The sequence below is a fragment of the Hemitrygon akajei genome, chromosome 7 (genome assembly GCF_048418815.1).
Source record: "Hemitrygon akajei chromosome 7, sHemAka1.3, whole genome shotgun sequence".
Lineage (NCBI taxonomy): Eukaryota > Metazoa > Chordata > Chondrichthyes > Myliobatiformes > Dasyatidae > Hemitrygon > Hemitrygon akajei.
This window is the reverse complement of record NC_133130.1, coordinates 168039532-168055338: the sequence shown is the minus strand read 5'-3', so window position 1 is coordinate 168055338 and position 15807 is coordinate 168039532. Positions and strand designations below refer to the sequence as shown.

At 42.4% G+C, this 15807-nt stretch overlaps 1 protein-coding gene across 3 annotated transcripts in view; it reads right to left on the bottom strand.

Moving 5' to 3' along the window:
- The window catches only part of rabgap1 (RAB GTPase activating protein 1), a 242797-nt gene that overhangs the window by 177576 nt on the left and 49414 nt on the right, over positions 1–15807 (bottom strand). For all 3 annotated transcript variants that reach the window (XM_073052552.1, XM_073052553.1, XM_073052554.1), the window contains 2 exons: positions 7695–7902; positions 1958–2132 (listed from right to left, as the gene is read on the bottom strand). In XM_073052552.1, the coding sequence (XP_072908653.1) occupies positions 1958–2132; positions 7695–7902 (383 nt within the window). The remainder of the gene's footprint in view (positions 1–1957; positions 2133–7694; positions 7903–15807) is intronic.

Below are 15807 nucleotides of genomic sequence, written 5' to 3'. Positions count from 1 at the left end.
ATCAACATTTTCAACCTAGGCTCACAGAAAGTTCACTGGAGCAGAGAAGATGAGGAGAGATTTGATAATGGTATACAAAATTATAAAGGGTACAGGTAGCATGAATGCCTGCAGGCTTTTTTTTTGCTTCAAATTGGGTGAGAATAGGACAAGCATCAAAGTATGTATATGTCACCATATACCACCCTGAGATTCATTTCCTTGATGACATTTAAAAGAAAATAAAGAAATACAGTAAAAGATATACAAATCTATAGGGTGAAAGGTGAAATATTCAAGGGGGAAACCCATCACTCATGAGTTGTGCAGATGTGGAACATGCTGCAAGCAGATGTAGTGGATGTGGTGTAATTGCAACATCTAAAAGAAGTTTGGATAAGAGGTGTATGGATGAGGTGATGGTCTTGGTGTAGGCAAATGAGACTAGGCAGAAGACCAGGCCAGCACAAACCAGATGGGTCAAAGGCCTAGTTCTGTGCTGTAGTGCTGGATGACATTTTGATTTTAATTGCTCAAAATTTCAGAACTTTCCAGTGTGGAAACACCAATGGCCTGAACAGAAAATCCTACAAGGAGTAATGGATATGGCCCAATCCATCACAGGTAAACCTTCCACACCACTGAGCATATCTACATGGAGCGCTGTCACATGAAAGCAGCATCCATTATCAGGGACCCCAGGCCATCCTCTCTTCTCGCTGCTGTCCTCAGGAAGGTGGTACCGGAGGCTCAGGACTCACACCACCAGGTTCAGAAACAATTACCCTTCCACCATCAGGCTCTTGAACCAGAAGGGGTAACTTCACTCGCCCCATCATTGAACAGTTTCCCACAACCTATGGACTAACTTTCAAGGACTCAATATCATCTTCTACATTTTAGGTTTATTTAGTTATTATTTTTCCTCTTTTGTGTTTGCACATTTTGTCACTTGAGCACACTGGTTCCTTGGAAGTCCTGCTGGGGGCGGTCTTTCTATTATGTTTCTTCGATTCACTGTGTATGCCCACAAGAAAATGAATCTCAGGGGTGTATATGGTGACATATACTGTATGTACTCCGATAATAAATTTACTTCAAACAGTTTAAATTTATATTTTATAAAATTTTGTTTATTATTTTTCATCCTTCCGCAAATCTTTCCTTAAGAATTAGATAAAGTGATTCCACTACTAAGTATGAAGTGCAGGGAATGCAATGTTGAAGGTCCAGCAAGTAGCATCTGGGTTATATCATAACCACAGGCATTAAAACATGCACACACTACTCTATTTTTTCTTGTAATAATAAAATCTAGGCTACATTTTATAGCAACAACAAAGATGGAGGTCATTATTTTCCCTTTTCAACATGTTGTAAAACTTACAAGGACTTTGCCAGGACTTGAGGACCTGAGTTACCGGGAAAGGTTAGGACTTAATTCCCTGGAGCATAGGAAAATAAGGGGAGATTTGATAGAGGTATATAAAATTATGATGGGTATAGATAGGGTAAATGCAAGCAGGCTTTTTCCACTGAGGCAGGATGAGACTAGAACTAGATATTATAGATTAAGAGTAAAAGGTGAATAGTTTAAGGGCAACATGGGGAACTTCTTCACTCAGAGGGTGGTGAGTATAGAGTGGGTTGCCAGCGAAAGTGGAGGGTTCGGATTCAATTTCAACACTTAGAAGTTTGGATAGGTACATGGATGGGAGGGGTATGGAGGGCTATGGTCTGGGTGCAGGCCCATGCTGCTGGGCAGAATAACAGTTCGGTACAGACCAGATGGGACGAAGGGTCTGTTTCTGTGCTGTGGTGTTCTATGACTATGTTCAGAAATCTACAACGCCCTCCAAATACAATTTTGCACCTAGAAATAAAGAACATCTTAACCCAGCAGTGCATCTTGCATTTGCTTTCAAACATTTGTCACCTCTAACATAGTTGTAACATGTAGTCAAAGTGCAGGACTCACTGCTTCTTGTATTTCACATCGAAAGACGTGAATCCTGAAAATCTCAGCATTGTAGTGACTTTCGGTGAAAGCAAAGCAATCGCTCTCAGCAGTGCCATCGTGGCCTCGCACACAAAACAGAATCTTGTGGATTGGATAGTTCGCTATTTCAGTGTGTATTTGTGGATCTAGCAACCTGGGAAGAAAAAAGTCAGTTATTGTGATAGCAATGTTATTCAATGAATGTACAAAAACTAATATCCCAAAGAGATCCATTCTTACACTTATTAATAATGTAGATTTACCCTATTCTGTCCCACCCACACATCAAAGCAAGTGATGTCCTTCCTCTCTCCTATTCAGTGCTCTTTATACCCCAATAGGTCTCGCCCAGAGCCAAAATTAACTGACCAGGCACTCCACTGCTGCTCTTTCCAGTTTACTGCTGTTGGATCCTGATACCTTTTTTGATCCAAAGCTTCTTTGAAAGTCAAAAATGAGGCATTGCTTAATATAACTTAAATATAGCTCATTGTTTACAGATGTTTTTTTCAAAGAGCTTTAAGAGTGGAAAGCCAACAAAGAGGAGCCGAGAGAACAAAGAAACAAAGGAAAAAGCAACACACACAAAATGCTGGAGGAACTCAGCAGGTCAGGCAGCGTCTATGGAAATGAATAAACAGTTGACATTTCAGGTCATGACCCTTCTTCAGGACTGGAAAGGAAAGAAGACACCAGAATAAAAAGGTGGGGGAAGTGGGGGGGGGGGGGGGGGCAAGAGAATAGTTAGAAGGTGATAGGTGCCAAGTAGGTAGGAAAGCTAAAGGGCTAGAGAAGGAGGAATCTGACAGGAGAGAAGAGTGGACCGTAGGAGAAAGGGAAGAAGGGGACCCAGGGAGTGGTGATACATAGATGAGAGGACGCAAGAGTTGGGAGTAAAAGAGGGAGGTGGAGGAGATTTTTTTAAATGAGAAGGTGAAATCAATATGCATGCCATCAGGTTGGAGGCTACCCAATGCCAAAAAAAGCAGTCATGGTTGTCTCAAACTCAGACTACAGACAACATTCCAGTGATAACAATCAACCTATAAAATAGCCAGATTCAAGTAGTATGACATCTGCTACTGAAAACTGAGAGGTTTCTAGAGAAAACAAGCAACTGTACCACAATTACTGTAAAATGCACCAATTTCATGGTGATTATATAAAAATACAAGCAAGCATAGAAAAGTTAAACTACAAGAAAAATACGAGGAAAATAATACTCTGCACTCCAATCCAACATGACTTTAAGATCTAAGATTGTTTGATATCATTTCCAGTACACAAGTGTAAAGGACAATGAAATAATTGTTATTCCAAATCTGATGCAGCAAAAAAAATAAACACAAATAAGATAAAGAACACAATAAAAAACTCAAAATATATAAGATCGCTTCTATATATACAAACCCCATTTCCAGAAAAGTTGGGATATTTTCCAAAATGCAATAAAAACAAAAATCTGTGATATGTTAATTCACGTGAACCTTTATTTAACTGACAAAAGTACTAAGAAAAGATTTTCAATAGTTTTACTGACTAACTTAATTGTATTTTGTAAATATACACAAATTTAGAATTTGATGGCTACAACACACTCAACAAAAGTTGGGACAGAGGCATGTTTACCATTGTGTTACATCACCTTTCCTTTCAATAACACTTTTTAATCGTTTTGGAACTGAGGATACTAATTGTAGTAGATTTGCAATTGGAAATTTTGTCCAATTCTTGCTTGATATAAGATATAAGACTTCAGCTGCTCAACAGTCCGTGGTCTCCGTGTCTGATTCTCCGTGTCTGATTCTCCTCTTCATGATGCTCCATACATTTTCAATAGGAGATAGATCTGGACTGGCAGCAGGCCAGTCAAGCACACGCACTCTGTGTCTACAAAGCCACGCTGTTGTAGCCCGTGCAGAATGTGGTCTGGCATTGTCCTGCTGAAATAAGCATGGACGTCCCGAGAAGAGACGTCACCTTGATGGCAACATACGTCTCTCTAAAATCCTAATATACGCCTCAGAGTCAATGGTACCTTCACATACATGCAACTCACCCATGCCATGGGCACTGATGCACCCCCATACCATCACAGATGCTGGCTTTTGCACCTTTCACTGATGACAATCAGGATGGTCGTTTTCATCTTTGGCACGGAGAACTCGACGCCCATTTTTTCCGAAAACTAGCTGAGATGTGGACTCATCTGACCACAGCACACTGTTCCACAGTCTTTCGGTCCATCTGAGATGAGCTCGGGCCCAGAGAACTCGCCGACGTTTCTGCATAGAGTTGATGTATGGCTTCCTCCTTGCGTAATACAGTTTCAAGTTGCATTTCTGGATGCAGCGACGGAATGTGTTAAGTGATAATGGTTTTCTGAAATACTCCCGAGCCCAGGTGGCTATAATTGTCACAGTAGCATGACGGTTTCTTAGGCAGTGCCGCCTGAGGGCTCGAAGATCACGCGCATTCAACAGTGGTTTCCGACCTTGCCCTTTACGCACTGAGATGTCTCTGAATTCTCTGAATCTTTTCACAATATTATGTACTGTAGATGTTGAAAGACCTAAATTCTCTGCAATCTTGAGTTGGGAAATGTTCCTTTTGAACTGACTAACAATTCTCTCACGAATTTTGGCACAAAGGGGTGAGCCACGACCCAACCTTGCTTGCAAAGACTGAGCCTTTGATGGACACTACTTTTATACCCAGTCATGATACCTCACCTGCTACCAATTAGCCTGCTTAATGTGGAGTCTTCCAAACTGGTGTTACTTGAATATTCTGTGCACTTTTCAATCTTACTTTAACTCTGTCCCAACTTTTGTTGAGTGTGTTGCAGCCATCAAATTCTAAATTTGTGTATATTTACAAAATACAATTAAGTTGGTCAGTAAAACTTTACCTCCTCCCATAGATGCTGTCTGGCCTGCTGAGTTTTGCCAGCATTTTGTGTTTTTATTAAAATCTTTTCTTTGTGTACAATGTCCTGTGTATGTTACTCAAAATGGCTTCTTTGGTTTGTTACGAGTAGGAATGCTTCTTTGTCTGATAAGTGTTTCTCTCGCCGTTGTTTCGCTTTAGAATGGCTGATATGGTAATTGTATTCATTTGTTAATCAATGGGGAATGTTATTGTGTTTTGTGAGGCTGGGAACTTGGGGGAGGGGTTTTCGCGGGCTTTTGGTGTGAAGAGTTGGACTGCTCGTAAGACCACCGGGGTGGTCCCAGGTGCGACGACGTGGCGGTTGGATGGTTCGTTGATTGAGCTCCTACGATGTGCACTACACTGACTGAACTTCGATAAGTTGGCGCCTTTTGTTTTTTTCTTTATATATATATATTGTATTGCCTAATACTTCTTTAGTTAATGTTAGTAAACTCTTTAAAGTGTATTTCATAACGGTATTTGGTGTGAAGTTGATACTGTGGGCGGCGCGAGGCATAAACTCGATTCTCACAGCACCTGCGTGTACGGGAGGTGGGTTGGTGTGTGGCTGGATCTCCTTTTCCCCTAGACATATACCAGCCTTTTGGGTAAGTGTTACATTTGTGCTTTTGTCAGTTAAATAAAGGTTCACGTGAATTAACCTGTCACAGATTTTTGTTTTTATTGCATTTTGGAAAATATCCCAACTTTTCTGGAAATGGGGTTTGTAGACTTGATTGTATGTCCATAAAGTGACACTAGGCACAGGATGATCTGTATAGAAGGTGACAGACAGGAAGTGATAAAAGTAGTGGTGGTTGGGGGGTGTGGAGCGGTGGGTTACTGGGGGAGGTGTTGATGAGTCTTGCTGCTCAGGGAAAGTAACGAGGTGTTGATGAGTCTTGCTGCTCAGGGAAAGTAACTGGTTTGGAGTCTGGGGGTCCTGGTGTGGATGCTACATAGCGTCCTTCCTGATGGGAGTAGGACAAACAGTCCCTGAGCAGGGTGGGTGGGATCCTTCTTCAGAAAATAAAGTCAAGAAATTAAACATTTCACAAGTAATTTGGCTGAAGGGAGGGAGCAGGGCAGAAGGAGAGAGAACATGCAAAAAGTATTAAGCTTTATGAAAATTTCATTTCCCTTTCTAAAGGAAAATATCAGAGTTTAATGCAGGTCTGTCATCTTCGACCTACATTCAAAAAGCAAATGGTAGGAGTTTTTATATTTTCCCTGGTTTAACATTAGTTATATGCTGTAGTTTGGATTCTTCCAAAGCATCAAATGAATGTTCTCATTATCAGGTAACTCAGCGGTACCGGTGCCCACAGGGCAGAACATAATTTATTCCAATGAAAATATCTAAAGCTCAGTACAGTGATTCTAGATGAGAACAGTGTTTGTGATGGAGATGAGGATGATGAGGCAGAAGGCATGTCTGTCTTAGTTCATGAGGCTTGGGGACCTGGAAACTTGTGGGTAAACGGGTATGATTACTGCAAACAGGGCCCATGATCCAGATTGTTAAAAGGTCAGATAGTAACAGTTGTGGAGAAACCACTGCCTTGCATAGGGAAAACAAAACTGTAAAACGTGGCATTAGACTCCCTGCAATTGAAGACATGCCTCAAAAAGATGGAACGAGCTTCCAGCACGTGGTCCATGCGAGCTCAGTATCAATGGTTAAGAGAAGTTTGGATGGGAATATGGATTGTAGGGTTATGGAGGGCTATAGTCCCAGTGCAGGTCAATGGGAGTAGGCTGTTTAAATGGTTCAGCACGGACTAGATGGGCCAAAGAGCCTGTTCCCATGTTGTGCTTCTTTACGACTCTACAACTCTACATTAAGCACCCCGCCATCCAGTACATGCCGGCTTCTCATTACTACCATCATAATCATTGACGACAGGACACATGATCCAGATGGTTCACATATTGCATGATAATGGTTGTGAAACTGCTGCCTGGCATAGAGCCAACCTAACTGTGGACAACTTGGGTCACTAGTCAGCATAGGAGCAAAATGACCATGAAAATGTGTACAATATACACTCAGTGGCTACATTAATAAGTACACCTGCTTGTTAATATAAATATCTAATGTCAATTATGGAGCAGTAATTCAATCCATCAAAGCATGCAGACATGGTCAAGAGGTTCAGTTAGTGTTCAGACCAAACATCAGAATGGGGAAGAAATGTGATCTAAGTGACTTTGACTGTGGAGTGATTGTTGGTGCCAGACGGGGTAGCTCGAGAATCTCACAAACTGCTGATCTGCGATTTTCACACACAAAAGTCTCTAGAATTTAGGAAGAATAGTGTGAAAAATAAAAACATTCAGTGAGCAGCAGTTCAGTGAGTAAAATGTCTCGCTAATGAGATAGAGGTGAATGACCAGATTGGATCAAGCTGAGAGGAATGCGACAGTAACTCAACCAACCACATATTACGACAGTGGCATGCAGAATAGCATCTCCAAATGCACAACACGTTGAACCTTGAAGCGGATTTGCTTCAGCAGCAGAAAACCTTGAAGATACACTCAGTGGTCACTTTAGTAGGTCCAGGGAATGTCTAACAATGTCGTCACTGAGTGTTGGTAACCAGTCAACATATGGTACAGTCAAATTGTTTCTCAAGTTCAAAAGATTCTTTCAATGACATTCACTTAAGGTACACAAAGTAGGTCACCTTTCAACTAGCCGTGCTGGTGTAGCCCAATAAAGTAAAGATATATTTTTTTATAAATGATATATTGCCAGAACAACCCTGACAACTCTCACCTCACAATTCCTTCTGATACATTCGGTACTGAGATGGTCACATCCAGAGGAACTTGGCACTGGCTCCGCAGGATGGACATCATCCGCAGGGCTTCAACCTCACTTCGAGGAGCATTCACTGAAGCGCAGCCCAAGTATGTGAGTTTGCTGAACAAGATGCTGTCTTCATCTGGGATTGGCGTAGAGGGACTCGAGTCTGAAGAGTCAGCTAAGTTGAATTAAAACAAGATGTCACGTTACTGTAAAGGCAGCTGATATTAGGGGAAAGCTTCCACTTCTCATTCTTCAGTATATCTGCTTTTACTAGCTATTTCAGCATAATTACAATAATTTTCAAAGTACAAGCTAATTTTAAAGGCTTTTCCATTTAACAAACAGAATTAACTGCAAAGACAGGTCTACTCTTTCTGCAAGAAATCATCACTAGAATGCATTCAATAAGGCTTCTTAGGAATTTAACGCCTGCAAAAGGTATTTGATAAAATATGAAACTACTGTAAGGTTAGCATTTTGCAGTACCAAGAAGTTACAACTAAAAAATAATTGCACACAATTCACATTATTTCTCACTTGAACTAAACCAAATTTTCCTGTGAAGACCTGTAATTCAGGTTTTCCTTCTCTGTGGAAAGCCATTCATTTAAGCAGTTGCAGAATGGAGAGTCTTCAGAGAGATATAGATAGGTTAAGTGAGTGGGCAAGGATCTGGCAGATGGAGAACAATGTTGGTAAATGCGAGGTCATCCACTTTGGAAGGAAAAATGGAAGAGGAGATTATTATTTAAATGGTAAAAAAACGCAGCATGCTGCTGTGCAGAAGGACTTGGGAGTGCTTGTCCATGAATTACAAAAGGTTGGTTTGCAGGTGCAGCAGGCTATCAAGAAGGCAAATAGAATGTTGGCCTTCATTGCGAGAGGGATTGAATTTAACAGCAGGGAGGTTATGCTGCAACTGTATAGGGTACTGGTGAGGCCACACATGGAGTGCTGTGTGCAGTTGTAGTCTCCTTATTTAAGGAAGGATATACTAGCTTTGGAGGTGGTGCAGAGGAGATTACGAGGTTGATTTCAGAGATGAGGGGTTAGACTATGAGGAGAAATTGAGTCGCCTGGGACTATACTCCCTCAAATTCAGATTATGAAAGGGATAGATAAGATAGAGACAGGAAAGTTGTTTACACTGATAAGTGAGACCTGAACTAGGGGACAAACTTCAAGATTCAGAGGAGTAGATTTAGGATGGAGATGAGCAAGAACCGCTTTTCCCAAAGGGTGCTGAATCTGTGGAATTCTATGCCCAATGAAGCAGTAAATATATTTAAGACAAGGCTGGATAGATTTTTGCACAGTGAGAGAATTAAGGGTTTATGGGGAAAAGGCAGGTAGGTGGAGACGGGCCCACGGCCAGATCAGCCATGATCTTATTGAATGGCAGAGCAGGCTTGACAGGCCAGATTGCCTACTCCTGCTCCTATTTTGTATGTTCTTATTTATGTAGCAGGGGGATTCTTCTACCCAGCACTGATTTAGCATATTTGACAATTTGGGCAGTAATTTGTCTGCATCACAACAGTACGAAATCCCAGCCAAAAAAAAACATTATTTTCCCTCTTTCTTTCCCTTCCCCATTCGGAGTGCTTCACAGGCAGTGTTAGTTTTCTCTTTGAGCTGAAGTTTCTCATGAATAACAATGACACCCAGCACTACCTCTCCAACATCTGAGATACTGCAGATGCTAGAAATCCAGAGTAACACACACAACGCGCTGGAGAAAGTCAGGCAGCATCTATGGAGAGGAATAAACAGTTGATGTTTCCGGCCGAGACCCTTTATCAAGAGAGTGCAGAGGAGATTTACGAGGAAGTTGCCCGGATTGGGGAGCATGCTTTATGAGAATAGGTTGAGTGAACTCGGCCTTTTCTCCTTGGAGCAAAGGAGGATGACAGGCATTGATCGTGTGGATTGGCAGGGGCTTTTTCCCCACCACGGCTGAAATGGCTAACACAAAGGGGCATAGTTTTAAGGTGCTAGGAAGTACGTACAAGGGGTATGTCAGAGTTAAGTTTTTCCACAGAGAGAGTGGTGGGTGCATGGAATGTACTGCCAGCAACAGTGGTGGAGGCGGATACAATAGGGTCTCTTAAGAGACTCTTAGATAGGTACATGGAGATTAGAAAAATAGAGGGCTGTGCTAGGCAGCTTCTAGAGTAGGTTACATGGTCGGCACAACATTGTGGGCCGAAGGGCCTGTAATGTGCTGTAGATTTCTATGTTCTAAGACCCACTCCAACACTGGGCTTCACACTCCTCTATCTCTCTAGTCATGTTGCATGGCTAACATTCAACTGTGATTAGTCCACTATTCCTGTAGAAAAATTGTGGGAGAGAAGGGGTAGGGGTGGTAACCAAGCCCTCCTAATGATTCTAATCCTTCCAAACAGAGTCTTAAAGTGAACCAAAAGCCAAACTATCCATTTCCCTCTGTGTTGCTGCTGACCTGCTCTGTTCCTTCAGCATTGTGCATGTCTGGAAGCTCCCCTCCTTGTGACTCATAGTAGAGTTTCCAATCACAAGACATCTTCAACACAATAACCTATCAATGGCATTTGTGCAACTGCCTCAGTGCATCTGCATCTGCTTCTAAAACCCTTGTCTATTCTATTGTTACTTCTCAATGTTTTCCTGGCAGGATAACTAACACACTCCAGTTTGCCCCAAACTCGTTGGATCGTCTCCTACCCTGCACCACTGAACTACATTGTTATAAATTCAAATTTGTAAGTTCCATTGAAGGGCCTCAGCCCAAAACATCAGCTCTATTTCTTTCCATAGATGCTGCCTGACCTGTGGAGCTTTGCCAGCATTTTGTATGTTACTCTGGATTCCCAGCATATGCACAATCTTTTGAGTTTAAAATGTTTGCTGTTTTCAAGCCTTCCTTTGTCTCCAACTCTATAACTTTTTCTTCAAAAAATCTTTTGCAAGGATGGCCCCAAACCTGGCTGCAAGAGGAGGAGGATTTGGCATGGGGCAAGCAATCCAACCCATAAAAACCCAGAACTACAGAAACACCAACAGAGCTCCAAAGAAACTCATCCCTGGCAAAGGAAAGATCTTCACCTTGTCGATGCAAGACTGGTTACACCTGGGACACTGTAAAAGTCTGACCCAGGACAGAGGACTCTGGTCAGCTGCTGTTGGTGGCCTATGCCCCAGCAGGGGTGATAGCTTAAAGAGACAATGACAACGACAGCATCTTTTCTCCTCTTCCAGTTTTAGTCCCCGGCATATCCCAAGATCCTGTCAATTAAGTTTCAGTGACCATGGTTGAAGCTGGCAGACCCCACCTGCAACTTTGAGGGCACCATGGCTTGCACAACAGATATAGTGTTTAATTCACCAATCAAGCCTATATTCCTCTAGCTTAACCCACACTTACTTGAATACACTTCCTCGAGCTCAGTGGACTATTAAGAATGCCATACAAGTACAAGCTGCTCTCAAAGCTAACCTATGTATGGATTGTGTAGCATGAAAGAGATTTCAAAAGAAGTGAGCAGGGGGCAGTTGGATTGTGCATAAATAGGCATCTGGCTCTGCAGCTTAGAAGAGAACATGAACTGTGGAGTGCCTGAAAGTGAGTCCGCAGCTGTGGAGCCTGCCCTGTACTGAGGCAAGTGAAGCTCATCCAGGAGCCCAACGGCTGCAGAGCAACAATTGCTCCTGAACCTGGCATCGCGGAACCCAAGATTCCAGCACCTCCCACCTGATGGAAGAGCAAGAGGAGAGGGAGACGCAGGCAGTCATCACTGAACTGTTTGTTTTCCACTCTTATCCTCAATGATTTTAATCAGCAGAGTAATGGAGGCAACCACCAGTTTGTCTTCCACTATCAGGCCTCGACATAGCAATGGCTGCCCTAACCATACCTGTACTCTCAAGAATCTAGCTCGCCAAATCCCCATGTGATTGCAAAAGAGCCAGATCATTTAGTCCATTCAAAAGTACATTCTTAAAACGGGAATTACAAGCTGTAGACTGCAGTGATCACAGTTCAGAAGTGTATCCACTAGAGTACCTAGAAGCTTTGTCAGCTGTCTGCAAAACTTCGCTCTTGGTCATCTCAGATGTAGAATCAAGAACATATCAACTTTAAATATACCCAATGACTTGACCTTCACAACCGTCCATGGCAATGAATTCCACAGGTTCACCATCCTACAGTTAAAGATATCCCTCCTCATCTGTTTTAAATGGACATCACTCTATTCTGAGGCTGTCCCCTCTGGTCCTAGACTCCCTCATTTTTGGAACAGCCTCTCCACATCCATTCTATCGAAGCCTTTCAATATTCGATTGGTTTCAATGAGATCCCCCCCCCCCCAAATTCTTCTAAACTCTGGTGAGTACAAACTCCTCATACAATAACCCTTTCACTCCCGGAATCATTCTCATAAACCTCTTCTGGACCCTCCCCAATACCAGCATCTTTTCTTAGATAAGGGGCCCAAAACTGCTCTCAATACTCCACATGGAGTCTTAAAGACAGCATTACATCCTTGCTTTTATTTTCTAGTCCTCTCGAAATGAGTGCCAACATTGTACTTCCCATCCTTACCACCAACTGAAGCCCGCACAAGAACTCCCAAGTCCCTTTGCACCTCTGATTTTTGAATTTCCCACTTTAAGAAAATAGTCCACACCTTTATTCCATCTACCAAAGTGCATGATCATACCCATCACCACAGTATATTCTACCTGCCACTTCTTTGCCCTTTCTCCTCATCTGGCTATGTCATTCTGCAGATTCCATGAATTTTCTACACTACCTGCCACTCCACCTATCTGTGTTGTCAGCTAACCTAGCCATAAAGACATCAACTACATCACATCCAAATTGTTGACACACAAGGTGAAAAGAAGTGGTCCCAATATTGATCCCTGTGAACACCACTAGTCATCAGCAAGCAGCCAGAATAGGCCCCCTTTATTCCCACCCTTTGCCTCCTGCTAGGCAGCCAATCTTCTATCCATACAGAGCCAACATACAAAGTCAGGAATCAAAAGGTTGAGCATGGTGGACTAATGTTCTGAGCTGTGTACATTTCAATTCAAGGAGTATTGTTGGAAAGGGAGATGAGCTTAGGGCATGGATCAGCATGTGGAATTATGATACTGTAGCCATTAGTGTGACTTGGTTGAAGGTGGGGCAGGACTGGCATCTCAAAGTTCCAGGGTTCCACCATTTTCCGTTGATAGAGCTGAAGGGATTTAAAGGGTGGGGCAGCATTGCTAGTCAGGGAAAATGACATGCCAGTGCTCAGACATAACCAACTGGAGGGCTCATCTACTGAGGCTATATGGGTGGAATTTAGGATTAAGAAAGGGATGACCGTGTTAATGGGATTATTTTATAGACCACGTAACTGTCTGTGGGATTTAGAGGAACAAATTTGTAGAGATATTTAGGCCCTGGTTAAGAAAAAGGAGGTGCATAGCAGGTATAAGCAGGAAAGAGCAAATAAGGTTCTAGAGGAGTGTAGAAACGGAACAGGACTTCTGAGGAGGAAATCAGGAGTACTGAAAGAAGGCTTGAGGTTGCTCTAACAGGCAAGTGAAGGAGAATCCCAAAGACATCTACAAATATATTAAGAGCAAACAAGGGACAAAATTGGTCCTTTGGAAGATCAGAGTGGTCACCTATGTATGGAGCCAAAAGAGATGGGGTAGCTCTTGAATGGATTTTTTGCATTTGTATTTACTCAGAAGATGGACACAGAATCTATAGAAGTGAGGCCAAGCAGCAGTAAGATCACGGATACAGATTAGAAGAGGAGGTGTTAGTTGTCTTGAGGCAAATTAAGTTGGATAAAAACCCCAGGGTCTGACAAGGTGTTCCCTCAAACCCTGGTGGGAGACTAATACAGAAATTCCAGAGACCCTAGCAGAGATATTTAAACCGTCCTATGCCATGGGTAAGGTGTCGGAGGATTGGAAGACAGCTAATCCTATTCAGTTGTTTAAGAAAGGCTCCAAGAATAAACCAGGAGATTATAGGACAGTGAGCCTGTCGTCGGTGGTGGGTAAGTTACTGGAAAGTATTCTAAGGGACCAGATATACAAATACTTGGATAGATGGGGACTGCTTAGGAATAGTTAACATAGCTTTGTATATGGTAGGTGGTATCTAAATGACCTTATAGATTTTTGAGGAAATTATCAGGAAAGTTAGTGAAGGAAAGGCAGTGGATGCTGTGTACTTGGACTTTAGCAAGCTATTTGACAAGGTCTTGCTTCGGAGGTTGGCCTAGAAGGTTCAGTTGCTTGTCATTCAAGATGAGGTAGTAAATTGGATTAGACATTGGCTTCGTGGTAGAAGCCAGACAGTGGTAGTAGATGGGTGGCTCTCTGACTGGTGGCATGTGACTTGCGGTGTGCCACAGGGATCGGTGCGAGGTTCTCTCTCATTTCAATAATCTGTATGATAACGTGGTTAACTGAATCAGTAAAGACAGCGAAGAGAATTATTAAAATTTACAGCAGGATCTCGACCAGCTGGAAAAATGGGTAGGAGAATAAGGGAAGATTTGAAAGAGGTATACCAAATTATAAGGGAAACAGATAAGGTATATGCAAGTAGGCTTTTTCCCCCTCAGGTTGGGTGAGACTAGAACTAGAGATCACAGGTTAAGGGTGAAAGCTGAAGTATTTAAGAGGAACATGAGGGGAATCTTCACACAGAGGGTGGTGATAATGTGGAACAAGCTGCCTGCAGTAGTAGTAGATGCAGGTTCAAGATCAATGCTTAAGAGTAACTTGGATAAATAAATGAATGGGAGAGGTGTGGAAGGCTATGGTCTGGGTGCAGGTCAATGGGACCAGGCAGATTAATAGTTTGGCATGGACTAGATGGGCTGAATGGCTTGTTTCTGTGCTGTAATGTTCTATTACTCTAGAAACTGTAAAAGGTGTCTGCAGTGAACTGACAAACCAGCCAGCAGAGTGCAGTGAAGTAATACACAAAAACACAAAACACACTGGAATTGTGAGAAAGTTATCTTTCTCTGCTATTACATTCTTACATTTAAGCACAGAAGGAAAAGGGAAATATTATGTTCCAATAAAATGCTGATCTGGCAGCATTTATATATGCATAGTGCCAGTTACTACAGAGAGCAGATGCTCTAATTTAATATCATGAGTCATGTCTGTTGGGAACTGAAGTGCGTAGCCAAATCCAACACTTCCATTCCATTCGTCTGGGTTGGATTTCCAGCTTAGGCGCGAGACACAAAAGGCTGGGATATGTTGTAGAACCCTCAGCTCCAAAAAGACAAAGGACTATCACTTTAATGTTCTTTGAACCAGACCCTTCCAATTCATGGCTTTTGTGCTGAATTGGCCATCTGGATTCAGAACTGGCTGGCTCACAGAAGACAGAAGGTAGTGGTCTAAAGGACTTCTTCTGGTTGGAGGTCCGTGACTAGTGGTGCTTCGCAGGGATCGGTACTGGGGCCTCTGTCGTTAGTGATGTATATAAATGATGTAGATGGGTGGGTTAGCAAGTTTCCAGATTGTACAAAGATTAGTGGTGTTGTGGATAGCGCAGAAGTCCGGCAAAGAATGCAACCCGATATAGATCAGTTGCAGAATTGGGTGGAGAAGCGGCAGATAATGTTTAACCCAGCCAGATGTGGAGTGTTGCACCTTGATAGGTGAAATGCAAAGAGACAGTACACTGTCAAAGGCAAGATTCTTAATAGTGCTGATGTGCAGATGGATCTATGTTCAAATTCTTGCAAACCCAGAGCAGCGGTAAAAACCAAGGACAATGGGGTTTAATGCTTAGCATGGCACTGGAACAATTTAGTCACAGAAAATGACAGCAAAGAAACAGGACATTCACCCCATCTAGTCCATAGCAGTAACTTTGCAAAACAAATGATGGAATAAGCAGATCTGGAAGTTAATCTAATATGGAGAACTATTCACTAATTTGATCTGAACACAAATGTGAAAGCGTGAAGGTAGTGTTAACAAAACCTTCAGAATTAGAATTTCAGAAGGGATATGCAGAAGTAATTTATTCTTCACAGTACTCTATGCACTGGCC